This window comes from Rattus norvegicus, chromosome 3 (assembly GCF_021556685.1).
Source record: "Rattus norvegicus strain SHRSP/BbbUtx chromosome 3, alternate assembly SHRSP_T2T, whole genome shotgun sequence".
Lineage (NCBI taxonomy): Eukaryota > Metazoa > Chordata > Mammalia > Rodentia > Muridae > Rattus > Rattus norvegicus.
Window position 1 is genome coordinate 117,242,385 of NC_141536.1, and position 25,392 is coordinate 117,267,776.

Sequence of the window (25,392 nt, forward strand, 5' to 3'; positions counted from 1 at the left end):
GGAACCATCATCTTGGAGTCTAGGTACTTAACGTGTGGGACATACTCGCCTGAGCCAACTGAAGCATGGTCATTTTTGCAGGACATCCAAAGGCCTTCAATATGAACCACATTTCCCAGCAGTGTGGCCACAGCACTCTTTCCTAGGGTGGAGATCAGAGACTCTATAAGAAACATGCCTTGGAATTACTCTAGAGAAGAAAGTCTAAACTTCTTTTCCCAGTGTTCGTATTCCTACACAGTCTTGAAGGAACTTCCAATGCAAACTTTTCTCTCCTTTATATCATCACGAGTATGTGTATGCAGTGTGTGCATGCGAACATGTGTGTGTGTGTGTGTGCGTGCGTGCGTGCGTGCACACCCATGCTTCTTTGTATGTGAGGGGGGCACATGCATATGTCTGCATGAGGAGGCCCATATTGCTGACCTCCTTTGACACTTTCTTGGTCATTCTCCAACTTATTCATTGAGGCAGGGTCTCTCAATTGAACTCAGAGCTTATCTAGATGGCCAGGCTAGCTAGCCAGCTTGTTATGAGTACCTCTGTCTCTCCTCTTTTAGCATTGACATATCTCCCAGCATTTATGTGGGTTCTGAGGCTATGAAGTCCTCACATTCACATGACAATCATGCTAAGCACTGAGCCATCTCCCTAGCCCCATTCCCATTATTCCCCTTTTATTTATTTTTTCTCCTTCCCTTATCTCTCTAATTATTTTGAGACAGTCTCCTACATCTCATGCTCACCTTCAGATCACTCTGTACCCAAGGATGAACTCCCAATCTTCCTGTGTCCACCTCCAGAGTCCTGGGATTACAGGTGTGCACCACTAATCCTGGTATTATGTGGTACTGGGTATTGAACCTAGGGCTTCCCTGATGTAGGCAGGCCCTCTTCCCACTGAGCTATATCCTCACCCAGTATTTCACCTTTTGAAATCTGATCCACTGTCACTTGCCCTAGCAAATATTTCTTGGGGCACCTGTTCTTCTCTCTCCCCCTGCCAGTTATCGAGTATATACTTACTCCCTGAGGGTTGGGGGAAGGCCACCGTCTCTGTAAGTCTTCCCTTGGGTCCCACAAAAGAGTATATGGGGATTGCCCATCTCTACCCATAGCCCAGAAAAGGATAACTTTGTGTCTCTTTTTGCCAGGTGTGGTGGCTCATATCAAAATCTCAGCACTTGGGGTTGGGGATTTAGCTCAGTGGTAGAGCGCTTGCCTAGCAAGGGCAAGGCCCTGGGTTCGGTCCCCAGCTCCAAAAAAAAGAAAAAAGAAAAAAAGAAAAAAAAATCTCAGCACTTGAGAGGCTGAGGCAGGAGGATCACAGCAAGTTTGAGGCCAGCCTGAACTACATAGTGAGTTCTAGGCCAGCCTAGACTACAGAGTAAGACCTTATCTCAGAAACAACAACAATAAAGAAGGACAAAACCAAAACTCTGAACAAACAAACAAAAACAATGTTCTCCTCCTTTGTGTCTTCTTTTATTTACATGGTGACATTTGGGGCTAAGGGTACCTTGTTTCACTTTCTGCCTGTGAATTCCTTCCTCTTCCAGGCATTTAAATTCCATTACTGCATGCCGAATGTTACAGAGTTTGGTGCTGCACTGGAGTTTAGGGACAATCTGGTAAATGAGACCTTGTTCTTTTCCTCCTTGCACGGTTTCTGAAGAACCAGGAGCAAGCCTTTTGTAGGGCCAAACTAGGAGATCTTGCCCAAAGCCATGCTGCCTCGAAGCTGTGGTCATGCCCTCTGTAACCCGAGAGGTTATTCCCCATCTCTACCCATAGCCCAAGGTCTAGGATAGCCAGACTAATAGCCTGGAACTGTGCACCGTCCCTGGTAGTCTGGTGGACATCATGCTATAGGCAGTGCCATCGTCTCAGACAAGACCTAGTTGTAAGATGGGGTTCAATGGGAAATTCATTTCAGAACCTCCTAGGTACTTCTTGATGCCCTAGTGCACACTCCTAAATGCCTCTGGATAGTATGATGAATTCATTTATACACTTGATTTTAGATATAAACCTTCCTAAATATGGGTCCTAGGGAGAAGCCTGCAGCAGGGGAGACCCTGTCAGAATACCCTCACGCAGCATCTGTGGTATTCCTTCTTCTCAAAGAAGCAAGCTGAGGTAGCCTCGGTGTTGTAGGCCTCTTTATGGAACTGATATGGTCCTTGCCCAAACTTTTGGCATGTCAAAGCCTGGTCCGTCAGAACCACTGGGGCCTTTCTCCCTGGAGGCCCCTTCCAGTGGTTTTCCAGTTCCTTTCCTCCCACAGTGGCGTGGGCCTGGCAAGAGCACATTTTGAAAAGCAGCCCCCCTCCAACCTCAGGAAGTCCAACTTCTTCCACTTCGTGCTGGCCATGTACGACCGGCAGGGGCAGCCCGTGGAGGTGGAGCGCACAGCCTTCATCGACTTCGTGGAAAAGGATCGAGTGAGAGGCTCATGGGCTGGCCTGGGACTAGCACTGGGAGCGATGGGAGGGCTTCAGGGACCCTGCCACATTCCCATGACACTGGGGAAGATGAGTGGATACATGCTAGATGTGTGGGAAAGGATGGGCGAGTGGCTGGAAGGCAAAGAAGGACCGTGGGATTAGAGTGGAGGGTGTGGGTGAAGGAGGTTGAAGGCACTGGGCACATCCTTCTGTCTTATCCTTGCAGGAGCCTGGGACAGAAAAAACAAACAACGGGATCCATTACCGTCTTCGGCTGGTGTATAATAATGGTAAGTAAGCATCCTGAGATACTGCACCTTCCTTAAGGCCTGGGAGGGTGTGGCTATAGCCATCCGAGGCATCCTCGTGCCCCTTGACAGCAAGTTCTTTCTCCCCTCCCACCCTAGGACTTCGGACAGAACAAGACCTCTACGTACGACTTATTGACTCCATGTCAAAGCAGGTGAGCCAGCCTGGGGCCTATTGGGGCCCTTTAAAGGCTTGGTTTAAGTACACAGCCTTAGCCCTTTCTCCATCTTTCTTGTGCCTTTACTCTAGCTGGTTTAGCTCTCCCAGCTCCCTGTCTATGGTGAGAAGATTGTGTTTTTTTCTATCCAGTCTGGAAAAGAAATTATTTATTTATTTATTTATTTAGGTTCTTTTTTTCGGAGCTGGGGACCGAACCCAGGGCCTTGCGCTTCCTAGGCAAGCGCTGTACCGCTGAGCTAAATCCCCAACCCCAAGAAATTATTTATTAAAGGACCCTGGCCTAAGTCATATTCCTTCTCACAACCCCATCTTAGACAGGGAATCAGGGGCATGTAGTTCATTGGTGAGGGAGAAGGGAGAGGACTCCTCAAGAGAAGAGGAAAGGGAGCAAGATAGGAAGAAATACCCAGCAAGCAGGTAGTCCCAGGTAGAGTCCAGCCTCAGCCCAATCCACAGGGATCACTGGAATTCAAACCGCACCAGAGTCGGTGCCTTTAAAGCAGGGGGCAGTGTCTTGTGTTCTCTGTCAGTCAGCCATTGGTTAGGGACCATACTTAAGGCGAAAGTACACATTACAAGCAGCTCCACCGAGAGCAGTTCTCAAGAGGAAGTCCTCTAACATCATCACTAACTGCGCAGGGGGATGGGTGCCCCAGGGGACGGAAAAGAGACCTGTGTGTGTCCCAGAGCCTGTCCTGCAGACACTCAGCACCTCATCGATAGACTGGTTCCAGGAAGAAGGCTGGGTCAGACAAAAGCAGTGCTGAGGGACAAACCTGTTGCTCAGAGAGGTAACCCAAGTCTCAGGGCTTCAGAGAAGCTGAGAGAAGGGGCTTGAATTGTAAAGGGGGCAGATTAGTATGTCTGGAAGGAATCATGGCAACTGGCATGCTTTTGTATGGACAGGTACTTCTAGCAGCCTCACCTAGTCCTGGTCCCAAAACAGAGCAGAATGGCCTGTATCCAGAAAGCTCTCACTGTGACGGGGGAGGCGCACCGAGCAATGGCAGTGGGACTGGGTGGCAGATGAGTGTGGGAGCCCACAGAGAAAAGGACCTACAAACAGAAAGGCTTGAGGGGCGAATAGCTAGAAAGCCAGATTTACACTTGGGAAGCCCACTTCTTGTTTAGGACAGGGGGCACCGGGAGACTGGGAAAGAGTGGATCGATAGTTCAAGGGCAACATACCCGTTTGCACTGGGGAAGTGATAGGGAGGTATGAAGAGGTAGCTTAGTGGCCTGTCTTATTAGTTACCAGGAATTGCCGAGAGGGACAATATACATGACCAGAAGCCCGCTATAAGCACGGAACAGCCTGCAGAGGGGTAGATGCTGAGAAGGGTAAGGGGCCGAGCAGGATGCAGGGCGCCACCAGCAGGGAATCTGCAGACCTGCTGCCAGTCTTGCTACCTAGCTGATGGTCCTATTTGAGGGTAGGAGGCTCTCCTCCAGCTGAGCAGCTAGGCTTCAGGTTCCACCTCCGCCTCCTTGGACTCTTCAGGTCAAGGCAAAGGACATGATCTTTCTTGGGGTGGGACCTCGCCTAGTCCTTGGTTTGAGACACCAGGGCCCACCTGTGCTGCCATGGGGATGTGAGAGGAGCCTCCCTCCCCTCGAGCATGCACACTTCCTCCTCCCCAGGCTATCATCTATGAGGGACAGGACAAGAATCCCGAAATGTGCCGGGTGCTGCTCACTCATGAGATCATGTGCAGGTAAGATGGATGGGTAGTGTCACCCAAGGCTCTGTGTCAGGTGTAGCTCAGGTCCCCTGTCAGGCCCTGCTCCTATTTCACAACACCTCCAGTTCCCTGGGGAAGCTTGGGGAGGGGAGTGGTGAGCTCCCTAGGCACAGCGTGGGCAGAAGAGAGGCTCCTTAAGGCCCCATTAGCGTGGCCTGTTTATGTGACTTCTCTAAGTGTTTTTGCAAAAGAAGCCTCCTACTGCTAAAGGAAGCTTAACTAACAAAGCTCCAGGGAGTAGCTCTCTGGGAAGATGGGCACAGGCTGGGCCGGGCAAACAAGAGGCCTCTGAGATTTGCTAAGGGGCCTGGTGGAGGAAACCCAGCTGCCTAGTTGTGAGAATTGCCAGGCAACTCTTTGGTAGATAAATTGGGAGTGGGGAGGGGGACACAGCTCTTAGTTCCTCTTCCTTTACCCTAGAGCATTTCCTGAATTTCCCAGTCCTACAGTGCCTCGGAGACAGCTCCTGATAAATGGAAAAGAAAATCTTTAAAAGCCTGTAGTTGAGACAGTGGCCAACCTTGGAAGGAAAAATAAAATAATAATAATAAAATAAAATAAAAACTAGAGACGGCTTCTGCAATGCAGGCCATGTCCAGGTAAGGGTGCAGCTTACAGGTGCAGGTTCACTGGTGACCATCCAAGAGACGCTGTAGGTGATTCACTGCTTGGAGGCACAAGGGTTTCATGACCAACCTCATCCCTGGAACTAGGCTGCCAAGCCAAGCCCCTCCCCAGCTTTCTCCCTCAAGTCCCTGGAAGAGATTTGCCTGCTCATAGGAATTCTACACCCAGAACAGATAATCTGAGTCCTCACTGAGTCCCCGTACCCCACCCCCATACCCCACACCCTGACTCTCTTTCTTTCACTACTTCTTTCTGTCTTTCTTCATTTTTTCTTCAGTCGGTGCTGTGACCGCAAGAGCTGTGGTAACCGGAACGAGACGCCTTCTGATCCAGTCATTATTGACAGGTACAGGCTTGGGGAGGGGACCTGGACTGAGTCACTAAGCATACAGTGAGCAGGTGGGAGCAGAGAGGTTCCCTAAGGTGCTGTGTGGATGGCTCTGAGGCCAGAGAGACTTCATAGGGGATCAAAGAAATGACAGCCATGGCCGTCTGAAGGAAGTCCTTATGACAAGCTTCCTGGAGCTACAGACCCCAACTCCTTTATCAAAGGGAATGGCAGGGGGAGTGGGCAAGGATGGTGAAGACCATCTGAGGAGAGAGTCCAGAGGGCGGAGCTGCTGCCGGCCAGGTACTGCTGATCCTCCGCTGTTGGACCAACTCCTCGGTGCTAGGAGTGTGGCTGTGCACCTGTCTTAGTGTCTGGATTTCGTTATATAAGGAAAGAAGGAAGGGTCTAATGCAGAGTAGAGAGATGGCGTTCGAAGATATCTGCAAGGCCTCAGATCTGGTCACTGGGAGAGGGAGGTCATTAGGAAGGAGATTTGGAGGAGAGCAGGTTTGCAGCAGGGTGAAATATTAGAAGGTTGGTCGTAGCCGCACCACGTTTAGTCAGCTAACGAAACACCCGGGTGGGAGGTTTACGAAGAAGCTGACCGATGCCCCAGAGGAAGGGTAGAGGCTGTGAATACAAATGACTGAGACTGGGGGAAGGAGTGTTGACAGAAGACTGGAGCGTTCTCAGGGCTGGACCTGAGGTGCCCCTTATCCAGATGTCATGGCGATGTAGAACCAGCCCTGGAGAATGAATAGAAGCTGTCAGTGAGGTAAGAGTGATGTCAGGGCAGAGCCATGTTCTGGAGCTTAGATCAGAGAACGCCCCAAGGGCTGGGCAGCAGGCAACTGCAGCAAACGGGGCTCAGCACCTGATCATTAGATTCTTCAGTGTCAAAGACACTGACGACCTCAACAGCAGCTTTTCAGTGGAGTTGAGGTGCATTGCCAAGTCCTTGCACAGCTCTGGGGATTGACCTGACTGGGACAGCAGTCGGGTAAAGGAGCCACACAGAGAAGCCTGGTGTGATGGTCTATGAGGAGACTCGGTGTGTCCATCATATACAATTCAACAGGGCGTGGGGCTATTGCACCCAGCTGAACAAGGAGTGAGGTTATAATGTAGAGATGAACGGGCAGGCAGGGTTGTTACGTCCAGCTGAACAAGGAGGCGGGCTTAGCTAACCTCGGGAGGAAAAATCTCTGTAGGATAGCAGTGTTCAGTGGACATCAGGCTGTGGGAGTGGTGGTGAGGGGTCAACACACACTGTCACCATTCGAACTCAGACCCGAGGAAGACTTTTCCATCCCTGCGAGCCTTACCTGGGAAAGGCTTTGGCACTGCTGTGGGACTGAGCTACTGGGTTCTGATGTGTCCATGTCCATGTTGGCAATACACATTCAGCCAGGATGTCACTCACACCCGCAGTGTGTAAAGAGAATGGGGGTGGAGAGTTCAGAAACAAGGGCAGAACAACCATGAAGGGGTCAGAGAAGCAGGGTGGTGCCTGGAGCAGTGTAGGTAAGGACAAGAGAAAGTATGTGATATGCTAAGAGACCTCCATATGCAAGGAAGAGAAGGGGGATTTCTGTGGTAGTGCCCTGCAGCTAGCATAGTGCACAGGTTGATGCGCTGGCTTTATCTGGGGACTCAGAGCATTGGTCCAGGGAAGCTGTGGAGAAGACAGAGAACATGAAGTGAATTCGTGTGGGAACTGACATTCTCTGCCGAATGCTTTTTGGGTTTATTTCATGATCGCTTTGTTTTCTCAGTGAAGAAGGAAGGTCAAAAGCTGGGGATGGAGATGGAGAGGGAAACACTGGGGGTGGGGTGGTGGGATAAAATGGCTGTCTAGGGGAGTGAATGGTTTGGGGGAAATCTCACATAATTGCCAAGCAACACTAGGGCCTGCCTGAGGTCTCTGGTCATAAACTTAGTGAGAACTTTCTCTGAAGTTCTCTCGAGGGTGCCAACAGGCTGGTGGCTGTGTGAGCCCAGGAAATGGCTTGACAGCTGAGTATGATAAAAGCTGGGAAGGTAAGAAAGCCAAAGGTGTGTGCAAGATGGCACTGCAGAGACAGATGGTACTCTCGCTGACTGAGGAGAGGCGCTGGGAGGGGGATCCAAGAATCCACAGAGATGAGTGACTAGGCAGGAGTTAAGCTGGAAGTTAGAGGGGGGCTGGAGGGTGGGGCGCCTAAAAGTGGGAGTATTTTATGGATGAATTTATTAGCACCAGGTGGCCAGCAAGGTGAGAGTGAGGGCTGGGGGAAGCAATGCCAACAGGAGAAGGAGGTGCTGAGGAATGGGGTGGAGGGAGGGAGTTCAGAAGAAGAAATCTGTATTGCCATTAAAACCATCAAGGATGATATAGGAGAGCAGCATCGGGGCTGTGGACAGTGACTGAGGAGCAAAAGCTCCAAGGACCGCCAGCCAGTGTGAGGCTGACAAGTGGCTGCTACAAGCAGTGACCACTCTTCTTTCTCTGTTTCTGTCATGGGCCGGGCCGTAGTCTCTCAGAGACTTCCGTTTCTCGTTCTCTGCATAAGGCCGAGCATCCCCTCGTGTTTCTCTCAATATTCTGTTCATGTTTTGTGCTAATTTTTCTCTAAGAGTTGGTGTTTCCTAGTGATTTATCTGAAGGGAATTAGTTCTTTGTTATCTTTGTCCATATTGGCTTGACTTGGCTGTTGTCTTTGAACTGTGCTTGTGGTGCGCCTTGTCCAGTCTTTTTGTTACATTTAGAAAGGCTTTTATATGAACATCAGTTTATTTTATTCTGGAGATGCTAAGGATGAACCCAGGGCCTCCTGGATACTACTGAGGTGCTCCACTGCTGAGCTATGCCCTCATCCCTGAGATCGCTTGTAGAGTTTACTCAATGAATGGGGTTGGAGAGATGTTTCAGTGGTTAAGAGCACTCAGAGGCCTGGGTTCAGCACCCACATGATGGTTTACTACCATCAGTAACTCCGGTTTCAGGGAATCCAACACCTTCTTCTGACGCCAGGCACACGTATGTAGTAAACATACATGCAGGCAAACACTCACGTAAAGCAATTTTTTTTAAAGAAAAAAATTATATTCTATACAATATATACAAAAGAAAAATAAAATTAAAAAAATCACTAAACGTAATAATTGGTATATGCCTGTGAACATCCTGATAGATGAGTGGGACACTAAAAACAGTACCACTGAATGGCGGGGATGGTGGTGCATGCCTGTGATCTCAGTGCTCAGGAGACAACGGCAGAGAGATGACTCGCAGAGGCTACATAGAGGCCCTGCTTCAAATCAGCAACTACAAAAATCCCCCCTGGGACTGGGTATGGTAGAGCATGCCTACAATCCCAGTAGTTGGGAAACATCCATAGAACGGTTAGTGACCAGGACTAGGAGGCTCCACTAAACACAAACAAAACTAAAAAAAAAACCTCACTGCACCTGTCTCTTTCCCGTTTCCTACCATTGTCTAGTCCTCTTGTGAAGATAAGTGTGACTTCATTATTTCTAAATTAAGGCATCACAAATTGTGTAATCGCTAAAGAATATGTTGTGTAGCAGGAGTTGTGTTCATTGTTGTGTGTGTTGCTGTTGTTTGGAGACAAGGTCTTACTGTGTAGCTCTGGCTGGCCTAAAACTAGATATGTAAACTAGGCTGGCTTTGAACTCAGAAATCTGTCCGGCTCTGCCTCCCAAGTGTTGGGATTTAAGGCATGTGCTACCATGCCTGGCTTCCATTTTTCTTTTTCAATTATTTGGGTTCTTTTCTTGTTTGTTTGCTTGTTTGTTTATTTGTTATTTTGGGGATGCTGAGTAGCCCGGGCTGCTGTTGGACTTGAGATCCTCTTGCCTCCTCCCTAGTAGAGTGCTGGGAGAGTAGGCGTTTGCCATGCACAGCTCCCATTTGGTCTTAGTGACCTCTTAGTGTTTTAATCACTATAGATTGATGACAATTATCATGATGATGTAGCAAAAGTATATAGGGCAAGTCCCTCACTTTCCCTACTTTTTTTTCAAGAGAATATTGGACATTTGGGCCTTTTGTGTTTTCATGCAAATTTTAGAATCTTATTGAATAAATCCTCACACCAATACGCACACATGCTACTTAGTGTGTGATGTTGATAATATTACAATGAATACAGTCTATTTGCCCATTTTACAGCTGCCTTTGATGCCTTCTAGTAAGGTTATATAAGTCTTCAAAGCCACATATAGTTACCAGTTTCACTCATTTATTGAATAGTTGTGGAACAGCACTGTGGACCAGGCCCTGAGTAGATAGTGTATGTACCAGATTCTCATATACCAGGTAGACAAGGAACTCAGGATGAGGTAACTAAGAAAACTGTGGCTACTGTGTCTCCTGCTGGTCAGAATGCCTTTGTGGTTAAACGTCCTTGAAAATGCAGTTAAGTTGTTCAGGCTACGTCAGAAGTTCAGGTGAGAGAGGGCATTCTCCCACATGTACATTCACTGAGTGTCTCTGTTCTCAAAAGACCTGACAAATACTACTTGCATGTGGCTTTTAAAAAAGTCTGTGGGTGTTATGCCTGGGTGTGTGTCTGTTCACAATGGGCACGCCTGTTGCCAGAGGAGGTCAGAAGAGGGCATTGGATCCTCTGGAGCTGGGGTCACAGATGTTTGTGAGCTGCCAGATGGTGCTTGGAACCAAACCTGGGTCTTCTGTAAGAACAAGAGCTCTTTACCTCTGAGCCATCTCTTCAGTCCTATACCATGCTTTTGACACCCCCATTTGTCTAGAGGGATTTTCTAGAGGAATATGGGAACAAACACTCTAAAAGGGAGATCTGGTCTACCCTGATTCGGGAGGAAAAGAGCTACATTATGAATCTGCCGCCTAACCTCATAAATACTCACAAAAATCCTTTTAAGGTCCAAATGCAGAGCCTCCTGGACTGCTCCCTGCCTGGAGGCCTCCCACTACAATCTGTTTGTGGAGTGTTTATTTTGCTTACTTTGTTAAATAAACTTCTGCTTCAATTGTCTATGTCTCTTGACTGAATTCTTTCCTTCAAGAAGACAAGAACCAAGAGACCTCCAGGAGAGTTTTAGGCTTTATCTATAAAAGAATAAATAAAGCAGACAATAATATTTGTCCTTGTGGAAGGAGAAAGCACAGGGAGTTAGGTAATAATAATTCAAGAAAATGTTGGCTATTTTGGCCTTTTGTGTTCTTCTATAAATTTTAGACTCTACTTATATAAAGTTGAAGTCTTTTTGGAGGAAATGGAGAAATGGGGACAAGTAAAAACAATTATGATGGAAATGTGCAATTTTAAATGGAGTGGTCACAGGAGACTGAACAGGGAAGGTGGCATTTGAGGAAGGACTCAAAGAGATAAGGGAATGAGCCACTCAGATATACATACCTTCTCATGACTATTTATATAGTTTATTTCCATTGTAAATGATACCTTTAATTTTCTTTATTATAGAGAAATCCATATACATGTGCAATGAAATAAGATCATATCTACCCCAGTTTCCCTATCCCATCCCAAATCCCCCCTCAACACTCTCCCAACTTCATGTCTTTTTCTTTAACAGCACTGACATGTACAGGGTGTGGGTCATGCACTGGGACATGGGAATCACACTAATGACTACATCATCCAAAAAAGAGTGATTCTCCTTCTCCCAGCAATGGTCAACTACAAGTAGCTTCTCAGAAAGGAGTGGAGCCTGGAGATCATTTAACCTGTCTGTGTTAGGATTTTGGGTGGCTTGATCTTGTGCAGGTAGGCCCTAACTACCACAAGTCCATGATTGCAACGTATCCTGTCCAAAAGACAGCATTAGCCCCATCCCCTGGTTCTTGCATTCTTTCTGCCTTCTTCAGAGCCCTCAGTCTCTTATTCTCAGCACTCTGACCAGTTGTGCTACACCAACTGGTGCCCACTGCCAAAAACAGCTTCTGACCAAGGCCGAGAGCAGCCCAGGTCTATGGGGATAAACATAAACATTTTGAAAGTATGACCACTTAGTGAAACAGTAACAAGTTCTACCCTAGGGCCTGTGAGCTACCCAGCCGTGGACTTTACAATGTTTGTTTTGAAATTTTATGTGCGTAGATGTTTTACCTGTATGATGCACACACACACACACACACACACACACACACACACACACACCAGTGTTTGATATGTGTGGAGGCCAGAAGAGGGCATTAGATCTCTTGAAACTGGAGTTACAAGTGATTGGGAGCCACCATGTGGGTGCCAGGAACCAAAGCCGGGTCCTCTTGAAGAGCAGCCAATGCTCTTAACTGATGAGCCAATCTCTCCAGTGTCACCCCTGGATTCTTGACCAAGCGTGAAATTCCCACCACGCCTACTCATCACGGGTTGATAATCAACCAGTTTTCAGGTGAGATCTTTTTGCTTTGATTTTCTGTGCATATGTTTGCTGTTTTATTCAAACAGCCATTTTAACTCTCCAAGGTTTTTATATGTGAATTTTCTTGCTTTGTTGCACTGTTTAGGACTACAAGCATAGCCTTGTGTACCGTAAGCACTGTAAGCTGGGTGTGGTGGTGCACGTCTTTAATCTCACCAGGGGCAGGCAGAATTCTACAAATTTGAGGTCAGCCTGGTCTATATAACAGTTCCAGGCCAACCTGTCAAAACGAGCAATCAAGCAGTGTAAAGAGTGTCATTTTGTTGTTTGCTTATTTATTTTTATTGTTTTTTCCCCCCAAAACAGGCTTTTCTGTGCAGCCCTAACTGTCCTTGAATTCACTTTGTAGACCAGGCTGCCCTTGAATTCACAGAGATCCATCTGTCTCTGCCTCCTGAGTGCTAGGATTGAAGGTGTGCACCACCACTGCCTGGCTCCTTGGTTGTTTTTTGAAGACTGGGCCTTCCTATATAACCCAGGCTAGCCTCAAACTTGCGATCTTCCAGCCTCAGCCTCCCAAGTCCTGAGAGCGTAAGAGAAAGTCGCCGTGCATGGTTTGTAATGGGCATCCTGTTTTGTTTTGAAATAGTGTCTTACCGTGTAGCCTTGGCTGCTGGACGTGCAGATGTACATTTATTTCTCTGGTTGGCTCTCTTTAGCTGGTCCTTCCTTCTCCCCAGGGCTCACTCCCCATTCCTCTTTTTACTTTTTGTTTTGAAACAGAGTCTCACGCTGGCCTTGGTCTCATTCTGTATCTCAGGCAGGTCCTTCTGCCTTGAACTTGAGATCCTCCTGCCTCCGCCTCCCAAGTACTTGGGATTAAAGGCCTGTAGCGCTAGGCCCAGCTTGATTTGAAAGAAAACTTTCCCAGGGTCCCACTTCTAGAGTACAGTGGCACAAATCTGCAGTTCTGCCAACTGAGAGGAGGACCAGCAGTTCTGGTCTATCTTTGGCTACACTGCAAGTTCAGGCTACCCTGTACCTGACAAAGAATGTTAACTCCAGCTCCCTGTCTGCAGTCACCTTGTTTCATCGAGTTAAGAAAGGTGTTTTTCCATTTTAATCATGAAGGGACGTCGGATTTAAAATGTTGCTTTTCTCTGCATGTGTCGAGGTCATTATACAGCTTTCCCCTTTAATCTGCTTATCTATTGATGTGCTGGGTTACGTTAACAGGCTCTTGTGTGTTTTTTAAATCGTGTGCACACATATGGAAGTTAGAGGTCAAGGTCGATGTCTTTCTCCATCTTGTCTACCTTACCTTTTGAGATAGTCTCTCGCCAAGCCCGATGTGCCCAGATTGGCTGGCCACTGAGTTCCAGAGATCTCCCGTCTCCTTCCCCCTACCAGGGTTACAGGTGTCAGTGATCGCTGGCCTTTTTACACGATGCTGGAGATCAAATTCAGGGCCCATGCTTGGGCTCCATGTTCTTTAGCAACTAAGCATCTCCCCAGCCCCGTCAATGAAGTTTAACACCAAGTAGATCATGGCGCAGGGGGCCGAGGAGGATTTGCCGTCTTCCTCTGCTGCGCTAACTGCTCTGCCAATCATGCGTTTTACCTGCTTGCTTTTCTGTTCATCTGTTTGATAAACTTCTTATAATTTGCTTTTTATTGTGTGTTTTAGACCCATGATTTGCCAGCCTTAAATAATTAAAATTGCTCTGGTCTCTCTCTTTAATGTCTGTTGAATGAGTTTGGATTTGTTCTGTGAAATTTTGTTAGAATTTGTCTTGAGTTTGATTCCCTCTTTTCACTGCCCAGAAAGCTACCTAGGCTTTCTGTTTCCTTTTCACTGAGCCCAGGCAAGTGCTCTGTCACTCACTGAGCTGCATCCCAAACCATTACTTTCTCTGTTTTGATGAGCTTCCATTTGAAGGAATCTGTGCATTGTGCCTAAGTTTTCAAATTTGTCTCCATAAAACTGTTCATGAGATTCTTTTAAAATATTTGTTGGCTGGGTATGGAGGTGCACGCCTTTAATCCCAGCACTCAGGAGACAGGCAGGTGGATCTCTGTGAGTTCAAGGCCAGCCTAGTCTACATAGGGACTTCGAAGACAGTCAGAGCTATATATTAGAGAGACCCTGTCTCAAAAACAAAATCATAAAGAAAGAAAGAAGCCTCTGCTGTTTTGGCTGTGAGCCTTCTCTCTCTCTCTAATATGTTCGTGTCATGTCTTTGTCCTTAAGTTTTTCTGAAAAATCAACATTCTTATTTTGTGTTTATTATTTCTTGTTTGTTTGTTTGTTTGTTTGTTTGTTTGGGGCAGGGTTTTGGTGTGCTGCCCTGGCTTTCCTGATCCTCACTCTGTAGCCCAGGCTGGCCTTAAACTTGTAGCCATACTCCTGCCTCAGCTTCATGAGTGCCGGGATTATAGAAGTTCATTGCATGCCCCCCCACCCATACTTCTGCTTATTTTTTTTCTTTTTTACATTATTTTTATTGATCCTGTGGGCAGTGTTTTCCTGGTGTTCTCAACCCCACTGGCTTCTACAATCCTTCCTCCCCCTCTTCTGCAGGGTTTCCTAAACTTTGCCTAATGTTTGGTTGTGTGACTCAGGGACCTCTTGGGCTCACAGAGACTGACGTGGCAACCACAGAATCTGCATAGGTCTGCACTAAGCCCTCTGCATACATGCCGTGGTGATTTATCTTGGTGTCCTTGAGGGACTCCTAACAGAGGGGGTGGGGTTGTCTCTAACTCTTGTCATGGGACCTTTTTCCTCCTACTGGGTTGCATTGTCCAACCACAATAGGAGGGTTTATGCTTAATTTTACTGCATCTGGTTATGCTGCGCTCGATTGATATCCCTGGGAGGCCTGCTCTTTTCTGAAGCTAACAGGGAGGAGCAGTGATCTGGGGGAGGGGGGAGGTAGAAGGGACTGAGGGGAGGGGAGGAGGGGAGGCTACAGTTGGGGATATATTGTATGAGGGAAGAATAAAGGAAACTTATTTTTCAAATTATTTCTATTCAGTTTTATTCTTTGGTTTGTTTTTTTTTTTTTTTTTTTTTTTTTGGTGTATTTTGCCCACATGTGTGCCTGTATATCATGCATGTGTCTGCTGCCTGTGGAGACCAGAAGAGAACCCCAGATCCCCTGAAACTGGAGTTACAGGCTGTTATGTGGGTGCTGGGAGTTGAACCTGGGTCCTCTGGAGGAACAGCCAGTGCTCTTATCTAACGAGCCTTTTCTCTAGCCCTTTATTATTTCTACAAGACTGTTAGCCTTGTGAGTCTTCTTCTAATGTATATTGTTTTGCAGTACATTGATTTCTACTTCATTGGACTTATTTTTATTTCTTTTATTTTATTCTTTTCCAGCTTCTTAAATTGGGTGCTTGCTAATTGTTACCTTTTTCTTTTTTAATACAACCATTTAAAAGTATGTATGCCGCTTTCCTAAAATACCTTTCCAGGGGCCGGGGAAGTAGAGCCACTGGGGAAGTGCTAATGGCTCGATCCTAAGTATTGTTAAATTTTTGTTTTGATTTCCCTCTTATTTCGGGGAAATTAGAAGTGTGTCTCCTAATATTTATTTTAAAAGTTTTCCTCAGAAATAATGATAAACAATAAAATGCATATGTACGTTCCCCTCACCAAGCACAGCACACGTCTGTAATCCCAGCGCTCAGGAGGCTCAGGCAGGAGGATTGCCTCAGGGTTTTGAGGTTTACCCACACTGTGGCATGTGCCAGCCGTTCAGTTTCTTTACGTTGTTGAGTCGTATTCCATTGCATGAATTTGACAGATTATTTGTGGACTCTTCACTTGGCAGACTTCTGAGTTGTTTGCAGTGTGGGGATGTCATTGCAGATAAAATTTCATAAACATCCACATGTAACTCTCTATACGGGCAAACATTTTTGTTCCTCTGGGCTAAAATGCCCAAAGGTGGAATGGGTGTCCCGTGGCACATGCATGTTAACGCTGTAAGCCACGGTTTGCTTCTGCAGTGTGCGAACCGTTTACGTTCCTACCACAGTGTTTGAGCATCACTGTCCCTCTGCATTCTCGTTAGCTCAGAAGATGGAGTTTAGCGTTAGCTGTTCCGGTAGGTATGCTGTAGAATCTCATTGTGCTTCTAGTTCGTGTGTCCCTAAGTGCTAGTGACGCCATGTCTTCTCTGCCGTCCCCACAGTGTCTGTTACACGATACTCTTCCAATCCTTGCCATGGCACTCCTTTTAACTGGCTAGATTCTTTTCTCAGTGTGGAGTCAGGGCAGTTCTCCGTCCACCATGATGCAGGGCTTCATCAGATAGATGCTCAGCGGAGGTTTCCTCCTGGTCCGTGTTTATGTCTTTAATCTCAGAGCAATGCCTTCTGAGGAACAGATGTGTTTACTTGGAGGAAGTTTAACACATGTTTACTTTTTTCTTCCGTGGCTTGTGTGTCTGCTATCCTAGCTGAGATTTTATGGGTTTGTGTTTTATGTTTAAGTTCATGATCCATTTAAGTTAGCTTTTAAAGATTTATTTATTTATTTATTTATTTATTTATTTATTTATATTGAATGTGTATGAGTGTTTTGACTACGTGTGTGTGTGTGTGTGTGTGTGTGTGTGTGTGTGTGTGTGTGTGTGTGTATCACACACATGCCTGGTGCTCAAGGAGGCCAGAAAAAGGCCTCAGATTCCCTAAACTCAAGTTACAGATGGTTTGTGAGCTGCCACACGGGTGCTGGGAAACAGAGCTGGGGCCACAGCAGTGGCAGCCAGTGCTCTCGCTGCTGAGCCATCTCTCTGCCCCCAGTCTAATGTTTACATGCTGGGGATAGAACCTAGGACCCTGTGCATGCTAGGCATGTGCTCTACCACTGAGCTACGTCCCCAGTCCCTGAAGAAATTTTTGTAGAGGACAGGAGGTCTTGGTTCAAAGTGATTTTGATTGGTTGATAGGGGGGTTAAGTTTTTTTTTTTCCATTTCTTTGGTGTTGTTGTTGTTGCTGTTGCTGTTGTTGTTTTCTCAATCAGGAGGTATCCAGTTATTACAGCACGACTTATTTAAAAGGTGCCTTGCTCTGTTGCATTGCGTTTGCTCTCTGTTTTGTCTTATTTCTTGACCCTTGTCTGCCCATAGACCCATTAGCATTCGCTTTTTTTTTTTCTTTTTTTTCCGGAGCTGGGGACCAAACCCAGGACCTTGTGCTTCCTAGGCAAGCGCTCTACCACTGAGCTAAATCCCCAACCCCTAGCATTCGCTTTTACTCTAGTATCACACTGTTTCGATTACTGCTGCCTTATTATAATCCTGGTTATTATTTTCGTCCTTTGAGACAAGGTCTCAACTACATAGCCCTGGCTGGCATGAAATTCACATGCACACAAGGCTGGCCTGAAACTCAAATTGATCTTCCTGCCTTTACTTCATAAGTGTGAGCCACCATCCCTGCCGTATAACATGCACACACACACAGGTACACACACACACACACACACACACACACACACACACACATGTTTACTTAAACTTCTCTTTATCTGAGATAGTTTCATGGATTACAGGCTAGCCTTGTAGTCCCCGTGGACCTAAAGAAGATGCTGAACTCCTTCTGCTACCTCACAAGTGCTGGGATCACAGGTGTATACTCCCACACCTGCGTGTTTTATACAGTGTTGAGGATCAAGTCCAGGGTGTCCTGCATGCCAGGCAAGCACCGTGACAACTGAGCTCTGTCCCCAGCCCATACGCTTTGTAACCGGGGGAGTGTAAGCTCTCCCACTTTGACCTTCATGTTTTAAAATAACTTTTGTTGCTTTATTGGGGATGTGCACATGCACTGGTAAGCATGGTGTACCTACGGAAGTCACACACCTTGTGGGAACCAGTTCTCTCCTTCCACTGTGGGTCCCGGGGATCTAAAGTCATTAGCCATGAGAGCCAGCCCCTTTACCCACTGAACCATCTTGCTAGCCTTTGTTCTTCATGTTCCCACTTGCTTGGCTAGTCTCCATTCTTTGCATTTCTATATGAACTTGTGAATCTGTTTACCAGTTAAAACTACTTTATTTATTGTTACTGTGTGTGCCTGAGGTGGTTCTAAGGGTTGAATGTAAGCCTCTGGCTTGCACAGCAAGCACTTTTTATCTACAAAGCCATCTTCACAGTCCTGGTTCCCCACCCCCACCCCCGCCCCTACCGTTCCTCTCTCCCTCTCTTCCTAAGAGAAATAGGCCCAATGGTTTGATTGGAATTACATTGGATTTCTGGATCAATTTGGGAAAAATGAAAATATCCTGACAATAAAGAGTTTGCTAGTGTTCCCACAGCTGTATTTCCTCATTCATTTAGATCTTCCTTACTCTCTGCAGTATTCACAGTTTTCAGTATGGATATTTTACATCTGTGGCTTAGATTTGTTTCTACTTTATTGTTTTTATGTACTATGAATATTACTTTAAGTTTCCAGTTGTCCTGAATACAAATTATTTTTGTCTGTACATTCAATAGTCTACAGCCTTACCAAACTTGCACATTTAGTTTTAGTAGCCTTTGGAAGAACCCCCATCTGATTTCCACATAGACAATGCTCCCGTTTGAAAATAAAGTTGTTACTTCCTAATTTAGATGCCTTTGGCTTATCTTTCTTGTCTGAATATTCTGACTCTATTTCCCAAAATAAAGTCATGGTGAGTGTGAGTATATATTGATCTTGGGTGGATAACGTTTACATTTTACCCACATTATTATATACATTGTAGTTCCTCACCAATGTCCTTTATCAAGTTGAAGGGGTCCCCACTGTTGGTAGTGACTGAGTAACTTATGAAGAATGGATGCTGGGTTAACAAGATGACTCAGCAGGGAAGAGTGTTTGCCACTAAGTTCAACAACCAGAGTTCGATCTCTGGGACCTGTACGATAGGGCATAGTGAGGTTCTCTTTCAAAAAGGTAAAAATAAAAATACAGATGGATATTAGATTCTGCCAAATACCTTTTCTGCATCTACTCAAATGATCAGACTTTTTAAAGATAAACAGTTATATGTGTGTATATGTGCCCGCTTGAACTTATATATAACACATACGTGCAGGTGCCCAAGGAGTCCAGAGGGCATCAGATCCCCTGGAACTGGAGTTAGAGGTAGTTACTCACGACTGATAGGGATGGTTGGATCTGAACCCGGGGCCTCTGCAAGAGCAATACATACATTTAACCTCTGAGCATCTCTGCAGCCCCAATCATATACTTACATTTTTTCTTTAGTACTCTAAACTACTTTAGACGGCTTTCTAATATCAGACTAATCCCATGTTTTGTCCAATAAACTCTACTTGTGCTGTGAAAATATGTATCATATTTTAATATGTTGTTAGATTCAATTTTTTTTTTTTTTTTTTTTTTTTTTTTTTTGGAGCTGGGGACCGAACCCAGGGCCTTGTGCTTGCTAGGCAAGCGCTCTACCACTGAGCTAAATCCCTAACCCCTGTTAGATTCAATTTAATAAAAATTTGTTTAGAGTATTTAACTTAATTTAAAACTTTTTTAGCATTTATTTTCATTTATGTGTATGTGTGTCTGTGAATGCCCCATGCATGTGAGTGCCCATGGAGACCAGAAGAGGGCGCTAAATTCCCCAGAGCGGAAGGTACAGGTTGTTCTGAGAATCAGACTTGGGTTCTAGGAATTAACTCAAATCCGATGAAAGAGCTGCAAGTACCCTTAGCAGTGGAGGTCTCTCTAAAGTTGTTAGTTCCTTTATTTTGAGATGGTCTCATGTAGCCCAGGCTGGCCTCGAACTCTTTATGTAACCAAGGATCATCTCACCTTCTCCTTCTCGTGAGGGTTTATGGTGTCTGCCAACAAACCAGGACAACGTGGTACTTGGGATCGAACCCAGGGTTTTGTGCTTGCAAAGGGAGCACTTTGCCAACCGAGCTACATCCCCAGCCCTGCTTATGTTTTCACAACTGTCTTCATGATCCACACAACATATTTTTCTTTTTTTTTTTTTTCTATTCTTTTTTTTTCGGAGCTGGGGACTGAACCCAGGGCCTTGCGCTTGCTAGGCAAGCGCTCTACCACTGAGCCAAATCCCCAACCCCTACAACATATTTTTCTTATAATTTATTTGCTTGTTTTTTTGGTAGCAGGGTAATATTTAATATATAAATATTTGATATCTCTGGGGTTAGATGGGAAGTGTTTCTCCTCTTTGGTTTTTAAAACTAAATTTTGTGCTTATTAGTGTGTGTGTGTGTGTGTGTGTGTGTGTGTGTGTGTGCGTGCGTGTGTGAATTCATATGTGCATGCATCTGTGCACAAGTTGAAGTTGAATAACTTGTGGGAGCCAGTTCTTTGCATTTACTTTATGGGTTCCAGGGATTAAATTCTGGTTGTTCGATTTAGCAGCAGTTATCTTTATCCGCTGAGCCATATCTTGCAAGCCCCATCCTCTTTGATTTTTGAAAGAATGTGTGTAGAGTTGATATTACTTCTTCTGTAAGTATCTGACAAAACGCACCAGTGTACCACCTAGCCTGAAGTTGCCTTTATTCTAATTGGCATAAGGATTTATCTTTTTGCTGGTGTTGAGGTGTTTCAGTTGGTGAAGTGTTTGTTGCCAAAGCCTGTGGACCCCAGTTTGAACTGCAGCACCCATGTAAAACAAACGAGTAACAACAATCACCAGGTCACAATGGCAGAAGCTGGCAACCCCATCACTAGGGAGGCAAAGATGGGATTCTGGGGCTCTGCAGCTAGCCCAGCCGGTAGAACCAGTGAGTTCCAAGTTCCAGTAAGAGATCCTCAAAAACTAAAGTGGTGAGAGATTACGCCACACACCTGAGCAGCTGTTAGCCTGGTGTCTTGGTTTCATCGTGACAGAGCACCACGACCAAGCCAACTTATAGAAGACAATACAGTTTCAGAGGGTTGGAGTCCATGATGGCAGAGTATGGTGACAGGAATGGCTAAGAGTCCACAGGGCCACAACTTCTAATCCTTCCCAAACAACAGTTCTATGAAACATATGAGCCGGGGGGGGGGGGGGGTTGGTGTTCTTTTTTTTTTTTCCGGAGCTGGGGACCGAACCCAGGGCCTTGCGCTTCCTAGGCAAGCGCTCTACCACTGAGCTAAATCCCCAACCCTTGGTGTTCTTATTCAAACTACCACATTCCACTCCCTGGCCCCCATAGGCTCATGACTGTATCATAATCTGAAATGCATTTAGTTCAATTTCCAGTGTCCCCATTATCCTTCAGTCTCAACACTGTTTTAGCATCTAAAATCCAAATTTCTTCTCAGACTAAAGGCAATCTCTTAATTGTGACCCTCTGTAAAATTAAAAAGCATTTTCAAACTTTCAGCAGAAACAGCACAGAATATGCATTACTATTGTAAAAGGGAGAAATCAAAACAGTGAGGAAGCACTGAACCAAAGCAGAGTAAACTCCAAATCCTGTATCTCCGTGCCTGGTGTCAGGGCTTGGGTCATTCTACACTTCCGGCTTTGCTGACTGCAAACACCTCTCTCTCTCTCTCTCTCTCTCTCTCTCTCTCTCTCTCTCTCTCTCTCTCTGCTGGTTCCATGCCCTGTCTGCAGCTCTCATATGTTGAGGTCTTCAGTGTGACTCAGGCTTCACTTTCAGAGCTTCCCGCAATCACTACTCAGGGAATTCACGCAGAGACCACTCTGCTACCCGTTGCCTGGCCTCAGCTGCTCTCCTTAACCTCAGAGGAAAGCCTGTTTCCAGTGTGCCGTCCTGACTCCAAGACCACATGAGTGCCACTGTCGTGCTCAGCTGCCAGCTTAGGACGGAACCTGGAGTCACATTTCCAGCAGCTTCCATTAGTTTATGTTCTTTTAAAGGAGTAGAGAATTCCCTAGGCCCTCTTCCTTCACAAAGAGGAATCTTAGCTGGGTTTGTCCTGCCCTAAGGGCACCCTCCCTCTATTCCATTTTGGATTAATCATCTTATCTTTTCAACACACGGTTTGGCTCCAACTTTACACTTCCTGGTTCTCATTTCCTCCTCAAACTATATGTTTTGCATAAGGTGTGGTAGCACATACCTTTAATCTCAGCACTCAGGAGGCAAAGATGTGGCAGTAGGAACAACTGAGAGTTCTCATCTAGATCTGCGTTCAGTAGGCAAAGAGCACACTGGAAAGGGTATGGTGAGTCTTACGAAACCTCAAAGCCCGCCCCCAGAGACACGCCTCCTTTAACAAGGCCACGCCTCTTAATCCTTCCTGAACAGTTCCACCAACTGAGGACCAAGTATTCAAACATATGAGCTTACTGGGGGCGGGGCACTTTCATTCAAACCACCACACCGGCATACATATCTGCAAACAAACACCTTTTTAAAAAAGAATTTATCTATTTCTTCAGGAATGACCTTTGGAAATTGGTGCCCTTTAACAAGATTTTTTATTTCTTAAAACGTGTGCAACTTGTTGATATAGTTATTCATAATGTTCTTCTACCCCCTCATAATGACATCACCGTTCTCATTTCCGATGCTGGCCACTTATGGCTTCTCTGTTTCCATTAATCAGTTTGGCAATGAATTTGCCTATCATTGCTCTAAGAGAACCAGCTTTGGACGGGACCAAGCTCCCGTCTTACTGATTTCTATTTGATATGTACTTTCATTCATTTGCTTACCTTTGCTTAACTTCGTGTACTTTTTCTGGCTTCTTTCTTTCTTTCCTTCTTTCGGATTTATTTATTATATATAAGTACACTGCAGCTGTCTTCAGACACACCAGAAGAGGGCATCAGATCCCATTACAGATGGTTGTGAGCCACCATGTGGTTGCTGGGGTTTGAACTCAGGATCTCTGGAAGAGCAGGCAGTGCTCTCAACTGCTGAACCATCTCTCCAGCCCCTTTCTGTTTTTTTTTTTTTTTTTTTTAATGTGTGGGTGTTTTGTTTACATGTATGTCTGTATATGATGTGTGCAGTGCCTACAGAGGCCAGAAGAGGGTGTAGTATCCCCTGGGACTAGAGTTACAGATGGTTGTGAGCCATCATGTGGATGCTAGGAGTCTTACTAGATCTTCTAGAAGGACAGCCAGTGTGCTTAACCACTGAGCCATCTCTTCTGACCCCGCCCCCCATTGTTGTTTCTTAAGGTAGAAGCTAATCCTTTGATTTAAAGCCTTCTGATGCCTTTTATTGTATCTTAAATAGATTCTCCAAATTGTGCATTTCTTCTTAAGCACTCCTTCAGTAAGAGACTATATGTTCTGGTAAGTTGTGTTTTCATCTTCATCCACTTTTAAATTTTAATTTCATGGAGCTAGAGTGTTGGCTTTGTGGTTAAGAGCACTGGCTGCGTTTCCAGAGGAGCCGGGTGTCGTTCCCAGCACCCACGCGGCAGCTCAGCACTGTCTGGGAGCCAAGTGCATGCATACATATAGGAAAAACAACCATATGCATAAAATAAAATAAATCTTTTAAAACATGTTCCTAGTCTCTCTTTAGTGATCTATCTGTCTGACCACGTGTCATGCATTATCTAAGAACATGGGAGCTGGCAACATGGCTCACAGTGCGTGAAGGCACTGGCTACTAAGCCTGACAGTCCCTAACACACGCAGTCCTCTAGCACAATAGCACACACATATTGTCCTCTGGCCTGCACATATTGATATTGGCATTTGTGTGTGTGTGTGTGTGTGTGTGTGTGCGCGCGCGCGCGTGTGTGCATGTACACACACACAATGTAATTTTAAAAGTAAAGAGTAGAAACATGGGGCTGGAGAGATGGCTCAGTGGTTAAGAGCACTGACTGCTCTCCCAGAGGTCCTGAGTTCAAATCCCAACAACCACATGGTGGCTCACAACCATCTGTAATGGGATCCGATGCCCTCTTCTGGTGTGTCTGAAGACAGTGATAGTGTACTTATGTATATAATAAATAAATAAATCTTTTTTTAAAAAGTAGAAACATGAAGATGCTCCTATATCTTTCCATTATTAGTTTCTAGTTAAATTCTGTTGTCAGAGAACATACTTTGTATGACTTGAATCCTTTTGAATTTGTTAAGCATTATTTTATGAGCCTGGGTACAGCATACCTTTAAAAACGTTTTGCTTGCATGTGCAAATAGTATGCATTATGTTATTGATGGATAAAGTTGAATAAACATTGAACAAGTCCAAGTAGATGACAGTTGCAACAGGCCTGCATAGCCTCAGTGATTGTCTATTCTAGTATTTTAAAAAGGTTAGGAAATCCCTGTCTAGGGGCCGTCAGAGATGGCTTAGTGGTTAAAAGCATTAGCTGCTCATTCAGAGCACTCTAGTTCCAGGGGATCTGATGCCCTCTTGTAGTCTCCACCGGAAACAGCCTCTTGTGTTATGCATAGTCATACATGCTAGAAAACCACCCATACACATAAAGTGAAAAGTAAGTAAATCTTTTTTTAATCGCTGGCTAATGATTTATCCCTGGCTAGTTCTAATTGCTGGAACAAAGCCCAGTTGATAGAGCTTTGCCTAGTACGCATAGGACTTTGACTTCCCTCCCACACACTGTGCTGAAACCAGGTGTGGTGGTGCACACCTGTGCCCAACACTCACTGAGAGGTGGAGGCCGGGAGATGAGAAGTCTGAGGTCATGTTCAGTAAGTTCCAAGCCCGGGCTACATGCAGCCCTAACTCAATAATAAAACAAAGTCACTGATTTGTGTGTTCTCTTCCTCTTGAGTTTCTGTCAGTCTTGTTTCATCATACACATTGGACATTTGTTATTAAGTACGTAATTTGAGATTATTATGTTCTCCTGTTTCGTTGGCTCACATCATAAAATACTCCTTGATACTAGATAGTCATAGTAGCTTTCTTACACTACATTTATGTTGTGCGTGTGCCATGTACTCCTGTGGCAGCCGGAGAAAACTGGTGGGAGTTGGTTGTCTCCAGCCACCGTGTACAGTCCAGGCATTGAGCTCAGGCAGGACTCAGACCTACCCATGAGAGCCTCCACTCACTGAACAGTTTTGCCAGCCCTAAAGTGCATTGCTTATATGGAAAACTGGTTGTTTTAAAAACTCCATCATAATAATACTGGCCTCTTCTGTGTTCATTTATTTTGCTTTGGTTTGATTTGTGATTTTTTAAAACACAGGGTCTCATTGTGTAGTCCAGACTACTCTTGAGCTCAGGGCATCCTCCTGCCTCTGCCTTCTGGGCTAGGTTTGTAGGCTCACGCCATGGGATATTTGAACTGTTTCTTTGTGAGTGATTATTGGCATGGTTAGGCTTGGGTCTGTCTTACTCTTTACTTCTCCTTTGTTACTGGCTCTTCTGTTCCCCTTTGGATTTAGTTACTTTTTTGTTGCTGTGGCAGCAAAAGGGAAGGAAGGGT

At 45.6% G+C, this 25,392-nt stretch overlaps 1 protein-coding gene across 5 annotated transcripts in view; it reads left to right on the top strand.

Moving 5' to 3' along the window:
- Positions 1–25,392, top strand: part of Ebf4 (EBF transcription factor 4) — a 68,100-nt gene that overhangs the window by 8,924 nt on the left and 33,784 nt on the right. For all 5 annotated transcript variants that reach the window (XR_015683409.1, XR_015683410.1, NM_001415850.1 and 2 more), the window contains 5 exon segments: positions 2,288–2,444; positions 2,674–2,737; positions 2,855–2,910; positions 4,578–4,651; positions 5,583–5,651. Coding sequence is in view for 3 of the 5 variants with exons in the window: in NM_001415850.1 (NP_001402779.1) it covers positions 2,288–2,444; positions 2,674–2,737; positions 2,855–2,910; positions 4,578–4,651; positions 5,583–5,651 (420 nt within the window). In the remaining 2 variants the exon portion in view is untranslated.